The sequence below is a fragment of the Martes martes genome (assembly GCF_963455335.1).
Source record: "Martes martes genome assembly, chromosome: 7".
NCBI classification, from domain to species: Eukaryota; Metazoa; Chordata; class Mammalia; order Carnivora; family Mustelidae; genus Martes; species Martes martes.
This window is the reverse complement of record NC_137894.1, coordinates 92,560,815-92,581,922: the sequence shown is the minus strand read 5'-3', so window position 1 is coordinate 92,581,922 and position 21,108 is coordinate 92,560,815. Positions and strand designations below refer to the sequence as shown.

Below are 21,108 nucleotides of genomic sequence, written 5' to 3'. Positions count from 1 at the left end.
GAACGCAAGTGACGTCTGACGTAAGCCTTCCTGCCGCAGAGCATAACGGGAGGAGCGGCGAAACGCGCTACGGGCGCGCGACATCTGAAAACGAAACGAATTCTGCAGAAGACTAGAGCGGCGCTCTGGGTACTCTTGGCAGCTTGGGGTTACCTTCCTCTTGTGGAAACAGCATTGTCCGCGCGGTAGGGGCCACCCGCAGTTTTTTCGAGTCACTCAGTGACGCAGTTCCTGAGCGCGCCAATAAGGGGCTGGCTGGAGGGCGGGCTCTTCAAATTTGAATTCCCAAACTGTTGTGGGTGTCGGGGAACCTCGCGGAGGAAGTGAGGGTCACCTGAGGCCCGGCTGCGGGGCCTGGAGCTGACTTGGGTGGGAGGCGCGAGCCCTGGGATCGCCCAACCCACGCGAAGCCAAGCCCGGACTGCCGCCTTCTAGCCCTGTCAGGCCCTTCACCCAAGGTATGAACTCCTTCCCCCGACCCTCGCCTCCTGCCACCTGTCCCCTCTGACGCAGAGAGTCCCAGCCTCTCAGCGTTTTCAACCCTCGTGGGCTTTTGTACATTTTTTGCTTTGGTGGTGGTGGGGGTGTCTCACAACTGCACATTCATTGCGTACATAGTTGTTGCGTGTCTACTATCGTTCAGATTCGTTTCGATGGTGAAAGCTCTAAGCCTTTGTTCTAAAATCACTTCTAGTAAAACAAAAACAAAAAAACCCTTTACGTTTAAGAGTGGTTTGTGTGCATCACTGCCCTTGGACCCTAAGATCCACGGCGCTATAGAAACAGTTGATCCATCAAGCTCATGAGTTCTTCTGGTTTAATTACACATCGGTTACAAACTTACGTAGATGTTAATAAAATTATTTAGAAAATGGTGGGCCCCTTCATCCTACTCTTCAGAGTTAAACACTATTCACAATTTGGTACACTTGCAGATTTTTTTTTTTCCCTATGCTTATGCTCATGTGTTTTACAGAAATGAAATTATACGTCCTCTTCTACTCTTTCCTTTTTTTTTTTTTTAAATTTAATATAGCCTAGCTATTTTCTATGTCAGTACATATACGGGAATATATCTTTTTACTGAATAAATAGAATTCAACTCCATGGATGTAGCAGAATTTCGTCCTGTAGTGGTGGAGATCTAAATTGTTTATAATTTGTCCAGTACTTCAGTGAACTGTATAGTGCTTGTTTAGGAACTTGGGCCTTGAACTCAGACTTAGGTTCTGCTCTTAATCATGGTCAGTAGAACCTTGGGCAGGTTATTTAACTACCTGTCTGTGCCTTAGTTTCCCCATCTTCAAAACTCTTCAGAATTGCTGTAAGGTTATGTAGTATCTGACTACATGCAATAAATATTGACTGTTACTGCCACTTATATATTTGCATCCTTAATGTAGTTGTTTCTGTAAGAAAAAAATTTAGAAGTGGAATTTCTTGGTCAGTAGCATACACACCTATATTTTGAAATTGATCTTTTCCAATCTGATAAGAAGTCCCACTGTTTAAATTTGTATCTCTTCCTTTATTAGTAAAATGAAGTGTCATTTGACTCACTGAGTGGCTTTTCCTGTGCTTTATTGCCTTTCACGCCTTTTGGCCCTTTTCTGTGTTGATCATTTTCTTAAAATTGATTCATTTGGTCACTTTGAATGTTATTTCTGGTAATTGAGTTGAATCACTTCCTTTATTATGTCTAGTGCTGGGGGGTTTTGTTTGTTTGTTCCCCTCCTCCAAGTGTATCATATGCCAGTTAACTTAAAATTCCTCTCATTTTTTTCTCATCTCCACCTCCCAGTTTTGGTTAGTGTGCTTTGGGATTTTTTACCCTTTCCATCATCATCATCATAATAGTTATTATTACTGCTACCCCTATAATAAATTCCTAGAAGAACTTTTCATGTAATTTTGGGAAGAAGAGTAACAGTTACATTCAGAATCATATCCATGAGGAAAACAGTTGTTTAGCCTTGCTTATATATTTTTATGCAGTATTAAGTGCTCATAGCTAGCTTTTTCATATAATGGTTTTCTCATGCCTGAGTCTTTATTTTAAATAAATAGCATTTTTTTCCTTAGTGCATTAGCATTTGTCAGTTTTTAGAATAAATGGCAACAATTAGATTTTCCAGATAGTTTTAAGTAGTTAGTGAAGCACAAGCATACCATTTTAGAATTCACCTTCTCTTCTCTAGTCCAAGAAGGAACTAACAATTTCTTGTTAGTGACCTCCATCTCTTAGGTCAAATGTGCTTGGCTGTCAGGATACTCTTTTCCTCAACTTGAGAAATACCTGTTACAGAATCCCCATCCTCTAACATCTGTCTCTTCTTCCATCAGAGTCTGAGCACATAATTTTTGTTTTGTTCTTCTGTTAACTAGGAGAAGAATGGGACCTTAAGGGTTTGGCCTCTACCTGGTGATTTCCTGATTTTCTTTTGTATCTATTCTACAAAGCCTCTGTGGTCAGAAAATCCTAAGTAATTTTTTTTCCTCCATATCCTCTCTTCCACCAACCACACTGAAACCACAGATAACTATTGCCAACTCTTTTGGCATCTGTTGAGTTGCTATTTATCACATAGTGGGAAAGAGAGACTCCTAGGAATCTTCTCTCCTTTTTGGGGGGGGGGGTGGAATTTGAGGTTTTCCAGAATCCTGACTACTCACATCCATTCTACTACATGTTTGAATTAGGAGGGAAGAGATTGGACAACATGAAAGAGGAGTTATATGCTGGTTCTTCAAGCTGTTTAGTGGGACCATAATCTTCTGCCTTTAGGTAAAAACTAATGTATGTCTACTACAGATTGGGCCTGTTTTCAGTTTGACTAGTTTATTTGCATTTTATACTTCCTGTTGAGCATTTCATTAGGTTGTGAAGAATTGAGATTGTGTGAAACTGTACATACTTTGCCAATTTTTAGTGTGCAGTTGTCCCAGTTTATTCATTTTTTATTTTGAGAGTTTAAAGTGAACCACTAATGAGTATTTTAATTCTGAGCACAGGATTCCTATCACTAGCACATTGCCAAACACATAAATCTATGCATTATTAGTATATATTTACTGAATTAACATTCTGTGGAAGAATTCAGTAGTTTTTGTGTCACAGGACTAGATTGCCAAGATAGCCTTCTTTGTCAGCTCTTGTTATTAAGGAAAATTTCCTTTTTTTGTCTTATAAATTATTGGATAAGATACTATTTGTATATGAATTTTTAACATGCATACTTCTCACACAAGTTACTTAAAGATACTTGATTTCTTTGATCTGACTGCATTAGTATTTTCTGTGGTACACTTTTTATGTTTATATGATGTCAAAGACTGATTAGAATAGTTATAAATTTAGCAAAAGAGATGCAGCAAGTTGAAACTAGTAAGTTCCAAGCATCTTGGGTGGAAACGTTTTATTTATTTACCAAGTATTATAAAATGCAACTATATGGCTCACCACCTAGAATCTTAATTATAGGTGTGGTAAGTAAAATATATTTATAAAAGCAAGCTAAAACAAGTCTAAGACCATGTATGCTCAAATACATGATTTCCGCTAAAAATTCTAAATATCATTAATTTCTTTTAAATCATAATGAGTATAATTTACTTTAACTTGAGGATTTTTCAACTAAAACCTCATAGTTAAAATGTTCAGCAGCATAACAAAATCAGGACTGGGAATTATTTAACTAAAAATAGAATGAATCTTTCAGCTTTCATTAGGTTGTATCATCATAGCTGCTGCCTTAGAATTTAAGTGCTGAAAAGGAAAAGTGATGTTTGTGAAATTTAATCTTTTAGAGTCTAATATAGTGCCCTATGTGGATGTGATTTAATGCTTTTTGAAGCAAATATTAGATTGAAACCTCTAGGACTTGAGATTTAAGTATGTTTAAAAATCAGATATTCAAAATTCAATTTTTATAGTTACTAAGTAGATGATTTGGTGAATACTGCTTTTTCTAGAGAAGTAAATTTAAAGACCAAACTGCTCATCTAAAATATTAATAAAATGAGTCTTTAACAAAAACATAAAACCTTAGATTTGTGAGCTATAGATTATCCAGTGTTATGAACCAATTTTACCTTTTAATTAGAATAATATTGTTATTGAAAGCAAATAAATTTTTTTGCATGAAAGCATTATAAAGGTTGATTTCACATTAAACTACAGGTTCCTCTGGGCTCCTGCTGAAGGTCTGCTACCCTGAACATTGTGTTTAACTGAACTATCTGTTAGAGAAAATTTATTTCTACTGTTTATCAAGATGATTGCAACACCTTTGAAACACCCAGAAATTCATTTGTCTTCAGAGACCTCTTCTCAAAGAAGGAATATGCCCATGCATGCAATCTTTTTTGACAGCATTCCTGCAGGCACACTTACTCCTGTGAAAGATTTGGCAAAATATCAGAACCCCTCTTTAACATTGAATGACTATAAAAAGAATAAATTCCTAGAAATGACAAATTTTAATAATAAAAATATATTTCATTCCACCATGCTAGCAGAGGCTACCACCTCTAACAGCTCTCTTGATATCAGTGCTATAAAGCCCAACAAGGATAGATTAAAAAATAAAACAAACTATGAATCACCAGGAAAAATATTTCAAAGAATGAAAGAAAAAGTACTGCGTGACAAGCAAGAACAAGCATCAGGAAACAGGAGTTTGTTGGAACCACCAAAAAGTGAAAAGAAAAGTTTCACTCCTAATGGAGCTGAGAAAAGACTATTGCAGTATACCTACATCTGTGAAGAAAAGGAAAACAACAAATCATCCCAATCAGATAACAGTTCACCAAAAGGTTAGTTTTATTATGTGTTGGTTGAAAAGCTATGATGTGTTGTATTTATTGTGTCTAATACTGTTTTAGGTACTCAGGAAACAAGAGTGAACAAAATGGACAAAAATCTCAACCCTTGTGTAACTAGCTCATATTCAGGTGGTGGGAGAGATTTAAAATAAATAGTTTTTATAGTACAAAAGAAAAGTGTTATGAAAAGAAAAGGCAGAGTAAGGGTTATGGGGAGAGCTGCAGTGGGTTGTAATTTTCCATGTGGTGGTCAAGCTGTGGTTCAATGAGAAGATGGCATTTGAGCCAAAAAACTGAAGGAGGTGATAGATACAGACAGAATATTGGAAGAATGGAGAGGGATGATCCACACAAAGCAACAGATGACACAAATGTCCCGGAATAGGAGGAGTCCTCAAAAATTCAAGAACCAGCTATGAGATTAATAAATCGTAGAGTGAGTGGACAGAAGTGGAGAAGAGAGGATGGTTACAGCCAGATAACATAGAACCTTATAGCGAATGTTTGGTGTTTTACATGAGCAAATTAAGGAGTCAGTGGAGGGTTCTGAGCAGAGAAATGACAAGATCTGACTTACATTTTTAAAATATCACTTGCTGTGAATTTGAAATAGTGCGTTTATCTAGGTGAGATAAGGTGTTGATTTAGGTTTAGGTGGTAGCAGTGAAAATAATAAGTGGTTGGATACTGGGTATATTTTGAAGGAAGAGCTCATAGACTGGGTGTGGAATATAAAAGATACAAAGGTGGGGAATGTAAAGATATAAAAGATGTATAAAGATATAAAAGTTTTATATCTTATAAAGATTTCTATTTATCTTTTATATAGATACAAAAATGTAAAACCACTTCTAGGGTGTTTTTGTTGTTGTTTTGTTCTGGGTTTTTTTGCTTGAGTGTCTATAAGGATGGAGTGATTTTACTGAAATGGGATAGACAAGGTGGGGAGGAGCTCAGTAATTAAGTTTTTTGTATGTTAATTTTGATATATCTGTTAAAAATTGAAGTGTAGATGTGATTAGGTTGTTGAAAAAATTTAGTTGGGATTTAAGGAAGTGGTCCAGATGAGAAAAATGACATTTGGGAATCATTAGCACCTAAATGATGTTTGAAGAGACTAAATGAGATCGAAGAGTAAGGGTAGAAAGAGAAAGCATTCAAGGATGAGTCCTAAGGCACCCCAGAATTTAGAAGTTAAGAATAAACCACAAGAAGAAGTTAAGGAGGAAGAAAAACCAGAAGTGATACTTTGGAAGCCAGAGAGTCTTTCACTGTATCTAATGCTGCTGATCAGTTAAGTAAGATGAAGGCTGAGATTTAACCATTGGATTTAGCAACATGGAGGTCATTGGTGGCTTTGATGAGGGGATTTAGTGGAGTGATCGGATCAAAAACATGATTCAAAAGGGTTCGAGAGAGAATGTGAAGGAGAGAAATTGACAGTGGTAAGTATAGACAACTCTTTGAAGGGAGCAAAGAAATATGGGAGGTACGGTTTTAAAATATTTTAGTTTTGGGGTGTTTGGCTGGCTCAATCTGTAGAGTGTGCAGCTCTCAATCTCAGGGTTGTTGAGTTCTAGCCCCATGTTGGACCTGGAGCCTACTTTAAAATATATATATATATATATATATATTTTAAGTAATAATAAATAATCTAAAATATATATATATATATTTTTTTAGATTATTTATTTATTTATTTGACAGATAGAGATCACAAATATGCAGAGAGGCAGGCAGAGACAGAGAGGAGAAAGCAGGCTCCCTGCTGAGCAGAGAGCCCTATGTGGGGCTCGATCCCAGGACCCTGAGATCATGACCCGAGTTGAAGGCAGAGGCTTAACCCACTGAGCCACTCAGGCACCCCAAAAATATATATATATTTTTAATATACATATATATGTATTATCTTTAATGTATAGTGAAAGAACATTTTTGTATGCTATTGGGAATAATCTAGTAGGGAAAGAAAAACTAAAATTGGTAGTATGATAAACTTGAGTAGTTAAGAGGGAACAGAATCTATAAGTGGAAGTTTGGCCTTAGCTGGGAAAATAAACATCATAAATCAAAGAAGAAGATAGGCAGTGTTATAGAACTTAAGAAATGAAGTGGGCAATAAAGTCATCAGCTGAAAGTGAGCATGGGACACTGGCATTAAAATTTGAGGAGGTGGAGGTTTAAATAATACAGGAGAGTAGAAGAGTCAATGGTCTAGGCCTAAATTTGATTTCTAGTGCAACATTAACGATCTACTTGAGACTTGTGAGCATGAACTTAAATGAGATCAGTCAGTGTGGTTATGAGTTCTCCTTTAGCCCTATTTAGCTGCATGGGTGCTGCTGGGGTATAGGCAGGGAGTTGGATTTTATCAGGATTGTAATTTTATCAAATAGGATGAAGAGGACAAAGGAGTTGAGATGTGTATGTAAAGGGACCATGAAATTTTAGTTATACAAAGGAAAGGGGACCTAAAGGAGATAAGGAAGTGTGAAGAGTGAAGAAGTGTTAGGTATTGTTAGATTAGTCATTGGATTTGAGAGAATGATATGGAAAGATAGAATGATCAGAATTTGGGACTTTTGAAATAGAGAATTTAATGAGTTGCAGTAATTGATAAACATAGTTTACGTGCACTATCTTATATAATCCTTTCAGCAGACACTATGGGTAGATGCTCATTTAAAAGTCTGGGAAATTGGGTTTACAAAGAGGTTATGTCTGCCCTACGTCTCACAGGGAATAAGTGATGTGCTGAGAATAAATATAGGTACTTATTGGAAAGCCCATGCTCTTTATTATACAGTAGACTGTGGATATATTGTTGTATTTCAAAGACAGTGATCTATTTTGATACAAAAAGCAGAGTTTCTAAGGGAGTTTAGGAGGGAGGTAGGGGAGTACACAAAATATGTTTCATACAGTTTGGGAGAAAAGGAGAGAAGCAAATAATGCACAGTAAAGCATGTTTTATTTGTTAAGTGAAATTAGAGAGGGAGGAAGAAATAACACTGCTTTGAGAATCTGATGACTCTTTTCCCAGAAAATGCACATACATAGAAACACAAATTTTGTGTGTCATTTCAGAGACCTTTTGGAGAATCTGCATAGACTTCGTACTCTAAAATAAATGACCTAGATTCTATAGCATATTATATCTGATTGAATTACCTACTTGCCTTTACTCCTTTGCCATGCCATTTCTAGTAGAATGAGTTAAAGAAATAGGAACTTGCCCTTCTTTTATGATACACAACAATATAATAAAATCCTTATATTAAAATTTTTAAAGCCGAAGCTGCATATTTACTAAAGCAAAATCATTACCAATTTTTGTCAGAATATTTGAAATTAAACATATAAAGTAATTCAGTTTTTCCTCCAATTTTAAGTCTATTACCTCCCCTTTTTGTGTGAAAGAAACTCATTTCTACCTTCAAGAAGTCAAACCAACCATCTAGGATATAAAGCAGAATAAAATGTAACCAATTCTTTTAGTTCCTACTTGTCTAATAGATAAGCCTACCAGATTTTTGTCTTTGAAGTTCTACTAAAGAGATGTCAAAGGCATATAAATTATGGTTATGTCTGCTTTTGAGTCACAACATGGCAACTCTTAACATACAGGCTACACCTTTTCAACTGTTCTTTCATGTTTTAGAAATTTATAGCAACCAGAAGCAGAATCAGAATTTTTTTTTTAAAGATTTTATTTATTTATTTGACAAGCAGAGATCACAAGTAGACAGAGGCAGGCAGATAGAGAGAGGTGGAAGCGGGCTCCCCGCTGAGCAGGGAGCCCGATGCGGGGCTCGATCCCAGAACCCTGGGATCATGACCTGAGCCGAAGGCAGAAGCTTTAACCCACTGAGCCACCCAGGCGCCCCCAGAATCAGAATTTTTAAGACTGGATAGCGCTTCATATATAATCTTAAGATGGACCTCTCTGATTTTTGGCAGCACCAGATTTTATTCCAGATCACTAAACTTTTAAGTTCAGTAATAAACTTTTGTGTAGAGCTGGCAAGTTATAACATGCAGAGTTTTGTTTTTTTTTTTAAAGATTTTATTTATTTACTTGACAGAGATCACAAGTAGGCAGAGAGGCAGGCAGAGAGAGAGAGGAGGAAGCAGGCTCCCCGCGGAGCAGAGAGCCCGATGCGGGGCTCGATCCCAGGACCCTGGGATCATGACCTGAGCAGAAGGCAGAGGCTTTAACCCGCTGAGCCACCCAGGTGCCCCAACATGTAGAGTTTTTTAAAAATTCTTTCTCAGCATACTATAGATACAGAGAATGTAATAAAAGCATGAAAAGATAAAAAGGGAAATGTAACTCATATGTTATAGAGGTGTACTATATTGACCTAATCATTATTGAACACAAGTAAAAGACATTTTTTCTTCTCAGTGACTAATAAAATTCAATTTCCTCTTTCTTTAAAAAAAAAAAAACCAAAACTCAACCTCAATGCAAGAAGTTCCTCTAGAATCATCAAATAGTACTTTCCTTCTGAAAAAGTAAAAGATTCAGTGTCAGCAGGAAAAGAAAGCATCTCTGCATAATTTAACTTATGGTAAAGAGTTTTTTTTGTTTTGTTCAGTGTTCTAGATAATTATTCTCCCTTTGTAGGCATCCCTTTCAGAGCAAGACTGGGCCAAAGGTGAGACATTCCTAACCTGAACGCTTCTTTTTAATATAAACAGTTCAATGTTATTCGTTTCTCTCTTTTAATTTCATATGATTCTTCTGTAAATTTTGTTTGATCTTGTTTTTTTTACAGAGGTTCCATTTCTGAACCAAGAACATGAAAATGTTTCAGCTGCTGGATCCTCAAACAAGGCATTACCTAGAGCTCAGTTGGGTAAACAAAATTTTCACTCAAAGGAGAATACATTTGTAACCACTAAGTCTAAAAAGGACACCTTTGTTTTAGAAGGCGTTGATTCTATCATTGAAAAATCCCAAAATTCTACTCTTGAGACTCTCAGTACTAACTGTGTTCCAATTAAAAATGATGGCCAGTCAATGGTTTCTGATAGTAAGATACCAACAGAAAGGACTTCACAACAGGAAATTAAGGAAGGAAATGAGAACACAATGCCCAGAGAGACTGATGTCCTGGGTTCCATGAATGATACATGTAAAATTGTGCTTGCAACTCCAAGATTTCATATAACAATACCTCGGAAATCAAAAAGAAATGCTTCAAATCATTCTCCTCCAAGTACACTTCAAACTCTTACAAATGAAGTTAAAAAAAATAAGGTAGGACGACTTAAGACAGATTTACATTTATGTTTTTACCCTAATTCTTCAAAAGCTGAGCTCAAGCTCTCATTAAGAGTAGGTTCATTTTTTTGTTTGTTTTATTATTCAGTGTCAAGGCATTGTGCCTAGTGAAAAGAGCAGTGGATTGAAAGTAAGAGAAGCCAAGTGTTAAATTTTAACCTTGTTCTGTTACTGGTTGTATAATCTTCAACAATTTACTTACTCCCTTTGGGAATGAACACTGAGTTCCTTGCTGTTCTTAATTTTTTTTTTCCTGATTCTTGGGGTACTATTAACTGCAATTAAAATAGGAGGGGATTATAGCTTCTGAAGACTTGAGAATTTTTCCTGTTTTAAAAATAATACAGAGTGATCAATAAAACACTTCAGGCTATCACACTATGTTGCATTAGGATAATTCTCTGAAAGAAGTGGGATGAAATACAAGTTCAAGGAAAAAGACACAGTGAAAATTTTCTAATTGTTAAAGGTTTATCCATAAATTTTTTAAAGGATGATAGTGGTATTTAAATTCCATCTAAATTTGAGGGGTACCTTGGGGCGCCTGGGTGGCTCAGTGCATTAAATTTGAGGGGTACCTGGCTGGCACAGTAAAGCATGTAACTCCTGATCTTGAGATTGTAAATTCAAGCTCCCTGTTGGAAGTGTGATGTAATAGTTGTTGTTTTTTTCCCTTTGAGATTTAATTTTATTTTAGAGAGCGTGCATGAGGGGTGGGGATGTTTTGCAGATAGAAAAGGAAAGAATCCTCAAGCAGACTCCTTGCTGAGTGTGGAGCCCAATGTGGGGCTCAATCCCAGGACCCCAAGATCATGACCTAAGCCAAAATCAAGAGTCCGATGCTCAACCAACTGAGCCGCCCAGGTGCCCCCATAATAGCTATAGTTCTATATCTCTATGTATTCTTTGGAAATTGCATTATTTGCAAATATTTAGACTTCATGAAAATTTTTAGATGTTGCTTTAAAAATGTATGAGGTGAGTTGAGCAAAAAGTTTGAAGATGACTGTAATGGGAGATCCCACATACTAATTCTGTCATTGCTACAGTGCTGTTTATCTTATTTACTACAAGAAGACCAAGCCTTCCAAGACTCTTACCTGTATACAGTTCTGTACATGCCCTAGTTCTGACCCAATCTGTCTCTCATCTCCAAACATTGCATTGTACCCTCTTGAACTCAAGGTATATCATCAGCAAAATTTTAAATTCTCAATTTTCTGTGAACATTTCTTAATCTTGCTCTAACCAAAATATGGCTTCTTTTCTTAAATAGTGGCTCTTTTTTTTTCCCATATCTCATATTGTTGGACGTAAAGATGATATAATGTATCTCTTTTGTTCCTCATTACTGTTTCAGGCCATTTTCCTTCCTTTTCTCTAATACAGCCCCCCCACCTTCTTTGAAGCAAGTGCTATAGCTCTTGTGACTTTATCATTCCCTGTAACTCCTTGTAGTCCTGTATAATACAACTTGCTAGTCATAACCTTGCATTACTATTGAAGTGTTTAACGCCTGTTATTTTCTTCTGCTACTACTTCTGTCATCAACTCTGGTGACACTGACATCCATAGAGATGATCCATCCAGCCTCCTTGAATTCTTGATTTTTTTTTTTTTTTTAGATTTTATTTATTTATTTCACAGACAGAGATCACGAGTAGGGAGAGAGGCAGGCAGAGAGAGAGAGAAGCAGGCTCCCTGCTGAGCAGAGAGCCCAATGAGGGGCTCGATCCCAGGGTCCTGGGCTGAAGGCAGAGGCTTTAACCCACTGAGCCACCCAGGCGCCCCCTGAATTCTTGATCTTAAATGACCTTTCCCTTAACCATTACCGTCTACCCTAGTCATACTCATACTTCTGTCATCAACTCTGGTGACACTGACATCCATATGGATGATCCATCCAGCCTCCTTAAATTCTTGATCTTAAATGACCTTTCATTTAACCATTTTGTCTACCCTAGTCATACTCATACCTTGTCTTTGCCAGTACATGCTCCAGATTCTCACTTTCAAGCATCCTGCTCACACAAACCCCTGCTTTTCCAGATCATTCTACCCCTAGCACTCTTCCCTCTCCCTCACCATGAATACTCCACCTTACTAAGGTAATCCTTTAGACCACAGGTGCTCTTCTTTCCTCATTTCGCTCTTTATACAGATTCCATGGTCCCATCATTTTAACCATCCCTTTGATTTAATTCTCAGGACTCTATTGCTTTTCCTTCCATTCTCATTCTCTTTTTTTTTTTTTTTAAAGATTTTATTTATTTATTTATTAGAATGAGAGAAAGCATGAGAGAGGAGAGGATGAGAAGGAGAAGCAGACCTCCTGCTGAGGTGGGAGCCTGATGCGGGACTGATCCTGGGACTTCTGGATCATGACCCCAGCCGAAGGCAGTCGCTTAATCAACTGAGCCACCCAGGTGCCCCTTCCTCTGTTCTCCTTTGACAAAGTTGGGATCCTAGTTAAATTTCACTCATATACCTAAGAAATATCAGGTGGGGGCACCTGGGTGGCTCAGTTGGCTGAGCATCCGTCTTTTGGTTTTGTCTCAGGTGTAATCTTAGAGTTGTGAGATTGAGCCCTGGGTGGGGCCCTGAGCTCAGTGGGGAGTCTAAGACTCTCTCCCTCTGTCTCTCCCTCTCCTCTTTCTCATAAATAAATAAATCTTAAAAAAAAAATGGCTGAAATGAAATGCACAACCACACTGGTCTCATTTTAAATTTGACGGCAAACCTTAAGGGGGCTCTCAGTATAAACATCAGTCCTGCTACACTTCACTTGTTAATCCACCTCATACTCTGACTTTCCTAGAATAGTATTTCCTGCTTTTTCTCTTAAAACCTCCAAATCTCCTCTCTCTTCCCCATTCCCAAATTATTGAACCTCATGTTCCCATTACCAAATCCACCATTCTGGCTGCTCTATCCACATATTCTGCTTCCCCTTCTCTTGTAATGGATGAACAGTTTGTGCTCCCTTTTCAAGGCCATTTCACTTCCTCTTACCACCTATAGAACTTTGTCCCTCTAATTATCCCCTCAGTTGTTTTCTGTCTTCTGGAAAATTCCCATTAGCATATAAATGTGCTGAAACATGGCCTGCATTTAAAAAAAAATGCAAAGAAAAAGTCCACCTTCCTATTACTCCCTATCCCATTGCAACTGTCACCCCATCTTTTTGTTTCCATTTACTGTAAAACACCTTGATAGAGGTATATGTATTCACAGTTTTTGTTCTTATTCTTTCTGAAATATATTCTACTTTGGACATTCATAAATCACTCTGTGAAGATTGCCCTTTTCAGGTTCCCCAGAGATCTCTATATTACCAAACCAGTAATTATTATTTTTTATTATTCTCTTGCTGACAAGGATTTAACACTGTGAATCAAAACATCCTTCTTAAAACATTGTATTGTTTTTTCTATTGAATTCCATGATACCTCACTCTTGATTTTCTACTGTCTCACTGGCCATTCTTCTCATTCCGCTATGCTGCTTCCTCTTGTCACAATCCATAATATTGGAATTCCCCAGAATCAGTCCTTGAAAATGATTCTCTAGTGCCTGCACACACTCCAAAGACTGGATTATCCAGTGCTGTAGCTTTACATTCCATTTCTTTACTGATAGTTCCTGAATATATATCTCTAGTCCAGAACATTCTCCTAAACCCTACAGTCACATATTCAATTGTCTATAGGACTTCTCCATTGATATTTAATAGGCATCTCAGATTTAATATGTCTAAAATGATTTCTTCCCCCCAAACTTCTCAACTGTGTCCCATACTGGTACATAGTAATACCATTCCCCCAAATTTTAACTTAGGTTAAAATTTCAGATTTGTTTGAGACTCTTGTTTTTCTATCATACTCCACTCCAGACTGTGAGGAAATCCTGTTGGCCCTTCTGTCCTAAATCTAGCCACTTCTCACTACTCAATCACTACCTTAGTCCAGGGTACCATAAATTCTTGGATTACTATAATAGATTAATGGTCTCCTTGCCCCCCCCTGTTCTCTGTCTCCATTCTGTTCTTCAGACAGCCAGAATCACCATCTTTTCTTTTTTTTTTTTCTTTCCTTTTTTTTTTTTTTTTTAAGATTTTTTTGTTTACCCTAGAGGAAAAGAGAGCATGTGCACAAGCAAGGGAAGGGGGAAAGGGAGAGAGAGAATCTTTAAGCAGACTCCTCGCTGAGCACATAGCCCTACACAAGGCTCGATTGCATGACCCTGAGATCATGACCTGAGCCAAAATCAAGAATCTGACATTTAACTAACTGAGCCTCCCAGGTGCCCTGCCAGAATCTTTATATAGTACATTTTCTACCCAGTAACTCCTTAAAATATTAAGTCATGTCACCACTCTGCTCAGAATCCTCCATTAACTTTTTATCTTTTTATCTTAGGAGAAAACCCTAAGCCTTTACCATCTTTTACAGGGCTCTACATAATTCAGTCCTTGACATGCCTAATCTCATCTCTTACTCCCCTCTGTTGCTTTCTTGCTTATTCAAGCTGCTGTGCCCTCTATGCTATTTACTTGGGGACTTTGTACCTGTTCCCTTTGCCTGGAAGAATGTATTCCCAGGTAACCCATATATCCTATCCCTTACTTTACTCAGTTTTCTGTTCCAAGACCTTTCCTATTATATCTAAGTAAGCATGTCTTGTACCCATTTTTGATGATTATCACTGCCAGACATTATTTGTCCATTTGTTTGGATATAACCACCACCACTCCACTTGCTTCTACACATCCACCCCCCAGCCCCTGTGAGCACACAGTAGCATACACACACACACCAATGTTTGATGTAATAGGGCAGCCATTTTGTTTCTTGCTGAATCCCACTGCCTAAAACAGTGCCTGGCATATAGTACAGGTCAAGAATATTATACTGAATGAATATGAATGCACATTTTGATATTTTATGTAAGCAGGATGGTACAAAATTCTGGAGCCAGAATTCCCAGATTTGTAACCGATCTGTGCCCCTAACTAGCTATGTGTGACATGGGCAAGTTATTTAACTTGACTTTATAGTTACTTTATCTATAAAATGAGGAAAATATTACCTGCCTCCTAGTGTTATGAGGATAACATGAGTCATTGAATCTAAAATGCTTGGAACATTGCCTAATATTATTTTTTTTTATATTTTTAGATTTTATTTATTTGACAGTGAGACACAACGAGAGAGGGAACACAAGCGGGGGGAGTAGGAGAGGAAGAAGCAGGCTTCCCGCGGAGCAGGGACCCTGATGCGGGGTTCCATCCCAAAACCCTGGGATCATGACCAGAGCTGAAGGCAGACGTTTAATGACTAAGCCACCCAAATGCCCCTTATTTTTTATTTTTAACATCATCTCCATCTGACTGTCCTTGATCTATCTTAGATAGTTCCAAATGTCCAAGTATTAAAGATGAAAAAGGAATTTCATTGCCTGTTTGTAATTGAGGGAAGAATAAAATAAAAAATAAACATAACTGAGGAGAAGTGCAATAACTAGAAGGACCTTCCATTTTAGCATCTTTTTCTGGCTCGCCATAAAACTATCACTGAAGAATTTGTCTTTATAAATTTATAATTTTTTGTGTGTAAACTAAATGGCTATTCAAATTAGTTATGACTTTTGCTGAATTTCTCATCAGAAATAGTTTAGTGTTGTTACTTAGTAGAAGCAATTTCTCAACACAGACATTCACAGAAATTTTCCTCTATAGTAGGATTTTGTCCTAAAATGAAGAATTCTCTGAGCTGTTTAGATATTTGCTCTGGATTAGACTGCTGTGAAATATAGATTATTAGTAATCACCTTTGTAGTTTAAAGAAAATTAAATGTAGTTCAAAATCAAATTTACAGAAAAAAGAAAAATGCTATATTTTTTAAGGATAAGAATGATGGTGGGGGCACCTGGGTGGCTCAGTGGGTTAAAGCCTCTGCCTTCGGCGCAGGTCATGATCTCAGGATCCTGGGATTGAGCCCCACGTTGGGCTCTCTGCTCAGCGGGGAGCCTGCTTCTCCCTCTCTCTCTGCCTGCCTCTCTGCCTACTTGTGATCTCTGTCTGTCAAATAAATAAAATCTTTAAAAAAAAAAAAAAAGATGGTAGAGTATATACTACACAGCTTACTCTTATATAAGTCAGGTCTTTTGTCTTTAATGGATATCTTAGAATTTTAGGTGAATTTTTTTTCCTCCAGTGGTTGAGATATTTGATATAAGAATATTTGACATAGAACTGGTTCTGGATTGGACAAAAAATTATGCAGTACAACTTCCAATCTTCCTGTTTTCTGTTTCATTGTATATGAGAGTCTTTACGTTGTTACTATTTAAAATAGAATGTGGTTCTTACATAGATGAGCACTAAGTTTATGAGTTTTTTCTTTTTATATGATGTAAATTGATTTTGTAATGTTTTTGCTACAAGTAACACAGGAAATATGTACTTCGTTTTATGCTGATAGGTGGTCCAGCTACAGGAATGGATGATTAAAATCATAAATAATAATACTGCTATATGTGTAGAAGGAAAATTGACGTAAGTATAATACTTCAGTATTTTAATAAAATTTATAAGTATATAAGAGCTGGAAGGAGATGCATCTTCCTACAAAACAAAGACTTTGTAACAAGGTTACAAACTGAAGCCAGAAAAGTAAAAGGACTGTGCAGAAGCTGGCCATGTTGATTATAACCAGATTTCTTGTTTTCGCCTGTTAAGTTCCTTTTAGAATAGTAACAACTCAAATTTGTATACACAATGCTTTTTTTTTTTTTTTAAGATTTTATTTACTTATTTGACAGACAGGGATCACAGGTAGGCAGAGAGGCAGGCAGAGAGAGGAGGAAGCAGGCTCCCCGCTGAGCAGAGAGCCTGTTGTGGGGCTCGATCCCAGGACTCTGAGATCGTGACCTGAGCCGAAGGCAGAGGCTTTAACCCACTGAGCCACCCAGGCACCCCTCACGATGCTTTATATTTTAAAGAGCTTCTATTAAGTGGACTGGTGTTCTCTGCTTAATTATATATGGGTAGTTAATATTTACTACGTGCGTTTCAGTCCAGATTCTCACATCTAAATTGGGACAACCAGATCTAAATTACTGATCCAGAAAAGGAATCAGAATTATTTAACACTTTGCCATACAACTACATATTAAGTAATCATTGGCACTCTCTGGTTCTCCCTAAAGCAAAAGCGTCATCAGGTGAGTGGACTTTGCCTAATTTTGCTACTCTATTAGCACCATTTTCTCTTTTTCAAAACCAGTTTCTTAGTGGTTAAAAAAAATTGTAATAAAAGGTTGTCATAAAATAAGATATCACTGTTCAGGGTACTCACCTAGAAGTTTGTAGGTTACTTATTTAAAATCTGTCTTACCCATTCTATTTCTACTTGTCTTGGGCCAATATCCTTAATGTCAAAGAGGTGGTCTTTGTTGGAATCGCACTGCTGCTGCCTTACCAGCTATATGAAGTGGGCACCTTATCCTTTATCAGTCTCAGTTTCTTCATCTGCACAATGATAATAATAATATTACCTATTCTTTGGGTTATTTTGAATATTAAAATAGTTAATATTTGTGAGACTTGAGAACAGTGCTTTTGGAGTGCTACTTAAATGTTAAGTAAAGTGAAACAAAAAAGCACAGGATCACTGTATTAAAATATGTCTGAGTTTAGTCCCATTAGACCAAATGAAAGGAACTTAACTGTCATATTACCCTTAAAATTAGTGTGTTTATTACTAGTTATCTGATGAATTGGGAATGTTCAACATTTATCTAATACATCTTTATATTTTCTTTCTGTTTTATATTCCTAGCTTCATTTAAGGAAATACAAAGAGTAGATTTATGAGTTAGTGATTTGATCTTGCAGTTTGTTTTTTTTCCCAGTTGGAACTCTTTTTTTGGTATTTTCAAAAAGGAAGGTAAAAATACTTTGATGGGTAGTGAGGGTAAAAAGACAAAAAGTACTCACAGGATTAGGGGAATCCAAACTATGTAACTGCATGAAAGCTAAACACAGTATAAGCCCTGAGGAGGGGGACAGGAAAACATTCTTCAGAAACTTGGTATCAGTTAAGATGAAGTTGCAAGCATTGTCAGCACCATTTAGAGAAGGCCCCTGCTTCCTTGCTAATGATAACTTTTGTATTGGTGGTTTGGTTTGGCCACAGTACAGTTTCTTGGTACATACTCTGAGGATCACATTAGCCAGGCAGTTGAATTCTGCTGCAGTGTTTGGCCTTCAGATGTTTATAATTAAATGAATAATATTGCTAAATGTTTCTAGAGTGCGAATTTATTACTTTTTATTATTATAAGTTTGTATACTTACGTATGTAAATTGTGACTACTGGTAAAATGTGAATATTTTGGCCTTTAATTTTCTCCTAGAGACATCACTAACATATATTGGCACAGTAATGTCATTATAGAACGGATTAAGCACAACAAACTTAGGACTTTATCAGGCAATATTTACATATTAAAAGGGATGATAGATCGGATTTCCATGAAGGAAGCAGGTAATGACTCATTATTATAAATTACTTTAAATGAATCAATTAACCAATTTCTAGCAGTGATACCTATTTTTTTTTATTCTTAGGTGTTTTAAAATTATGAATCAGTCAAAACAAAAAATTAAAACAGAGTTGACCACATTATGTAAAACTATTTATTATATGTGTTGACTGTTTTTCTCTGATTTAATCACCCTTAATGATGGTTTAAATAAGTCCAGTGATTTTTAAAAAGTCAAGTGAAATATTGTTATGTGAGGAACTGCTTTATAAGGCTGTAATTTAGCTTCCTAGTTTGTTGAACCTGCCCAGCACAACCCCAGTCCTATTATAATCTAATTTTCTGCCTATGCCTTGTACACAGTAATGTGGCTGAAGAAAAACATACCTGAGTATCTTAAAGTTTGTGATTACCAGCAACAAGTTGTTATCTCTTGGTATTCTACCACATTTCCCTATTGCATTCACTCTCCCATCCTCCGTGATGACTATTGCATATTTTTACAAATTTTTAATACCTCCTTTTTTCCTCTCACAGTAGAGGTGCTAAGGGAGGGAGGGGAGCACCTGAGCAATAGAAACAATCAGAAGAGAACTTTACCATCACATCTATTGACCTGCTTGCATCTGTATCTGCTTTTGTTTATGAATGAACTGTTCCTGTCTGTGTCAACCTCTCCATTTGTACCATACTTTCATTTTCCCTCTTTTACTCAGGGATATCACTCCAGTAATTCTCCCTTACCCTGTCAAAAACCCTTTTAACCCCACTTATGTCAGGTACTGCTTGCAGCAAAAACAGCTCAGAAGATTCTAATTCCTTGAATTCTTTCCTGTTTAAAAAAAAATCTTTAATCATGCCTTAAATCACAATTCTTTACCAAATAGCCCTTATCAGAGTTACCAATGGCCCCCACATTGCTAAATCAAGTATATGCTTATCACGGTTATTCATACTTAACCTCCTTGAAATACTTCTTTTTTTGCCTTTTGGAACACCGTATTCAGATTTTCATGCTGCCTTACTCCCTGTTCCTTCTTAGTTTATTTGCTTATTTTGCTCTTTCTTCTTTGCCTCTAAATATGGGGTAGACTGTAGCTCTTTGTATGTACATTCAATGATGTGCTTATTTCTTTGAGGCTTTAAATCTCATCTCTATGGTGACAAATGATGAATTTATATCTTACCAAAAAAACTCCCCAAGCCACTCAACTCATTTTCCATCTGCCCATTTGACATCTCCGTTAGGATGTCTGCAGGCATCTCAAACTTGGTATGTCTAAAACCTGGTCTTCTCCCTATAATCTGCTTAGGTAATGTTAATAGTCTTCCCCCTCTTTCCTTATTTCCAGTGGCTAGCCAGAATGCTTGGAGGCATTTTGAATCTTGTCTCTCTCACACCCACATTTAGTGGGTCAGTACATACTATTGGCATTATCTCCATAATTTATTGAGAAGCCAGTCCTCTGCTGACCTCTGTGGTCCAGACCTCCCTTATCTTTTGTCTGAATCATTACAGAATCCTATTTCTACAGAATCCTAATTCTTCACTTGTATTTCCAGAGACTTCTCAAAATAGCAGCTAATACAGTCCTGTTAAAGCAAGTTAAATTCTGTGGCTCCCTTGCTGAAGATTTTTCTATAGCTTCCCATCTCACCCAAAGTAAAAGAGTAGGCCCATAAGATGACCCCAAAGCCTTATCATCTTCCATGTTCCCCTACTGCCTCTATTCCCTTCTGAGTCGTCTCCTAGTACTAGCTTCTTTTCACTTCTCTCCAACTATACTAATTTTTACATCAGACCAGGCACACTCTTACCTCATAGCCTTTTATTTCGTTCCCTTTGCTTCCAGTGTTTTAATCCCATATTGCCACATGGCTCCCTCCCTCATGTACTTCAAAGCTTTACTCAAATGATGCTATTTCAGTGAGAACCTCATTTAAAAATGCTGCCTGCACCCCTCTTCCTCCCCCAGCATAAGTATACTAGTATCCTTTCACTCACTGGCTACTTAATTTTTCTCCATAGCATTGGTGACCATCTCACAAACAAGATGTTTATTTATTGGTTTGCTTACTCTTTCACACTAAAAGTCAAGTCCATGAAGGCAGGAATTTTTGTTTTGTTAGCTGCTGAATCCTTAATGTCTGTGGCAGTGCCTAGCACAAAGTGAGCAATAAGTATGTGTTTTTTCAATGATCTAATGAACCAATGACATGTCTTTAAAATTCTCGGCTTTTAGATAATTTTTGTTTGTTTATTGTTAAATAGGATATCCAAATTATCTCATAAGGAAGTTTATGTTTGGCTTTCCAGAAAAATGGAAAGAGCATATTGATAATTTTCTAGAACAATTAAGGTAAAGTACTTCTTAATTTTTTTTTTAGTATTTCTTAATTTTTAAAAAAGTAACTTTATTAAGATATAATTTATATTCGATAAAAT

At 36.9% G+C, this 21,108-nt stretch overlaps 1 protein-coding gene across 1 annotated transcript in view; it reads left to right on the top strand.

The window, feature by feature from the left end:
• The first annotated feature begins 6 nt into the window (after window positions 1-6).
• MIS18BP1 (MIS18 binding protein 1) overlaps window positions 7-21,108 on the top strand; it is a 45,788-nt gene continuing 24,686 nt past the window's right edge. Inside the window, exons 1-7 of the mRNA XM_080808561.1 lie at window positions 7-458; window positions 2,701-2,785; window positions 4,181-4,815; window positions 9,606-10,090; window positions 16,598-16,671; window positions 18,534-18,664; window positions 20,935-21,022. Of these exons, the coding sequence (XP_080664687.1) occupies window positions 4,275-4,815; window positions 9,606-10,090; window positions 16,598-16,671; window positions 18,534-18,664; window positions 20,935-21,022 (1,319 nt within the window). The 5' untranslated portion in view covers window positions 7-458; window positions 2,701-2,785; window positions 4,181-4,274. The remainder of the gene's footprint in view (window positions 459-2,700; window positions 2,786-4,180; window positions 4,816-9,605; window positions 10,091-16,597; window positions 16,672-18,533; window positions 18,665-20,934; window positions 21,023-21,108) is intronic.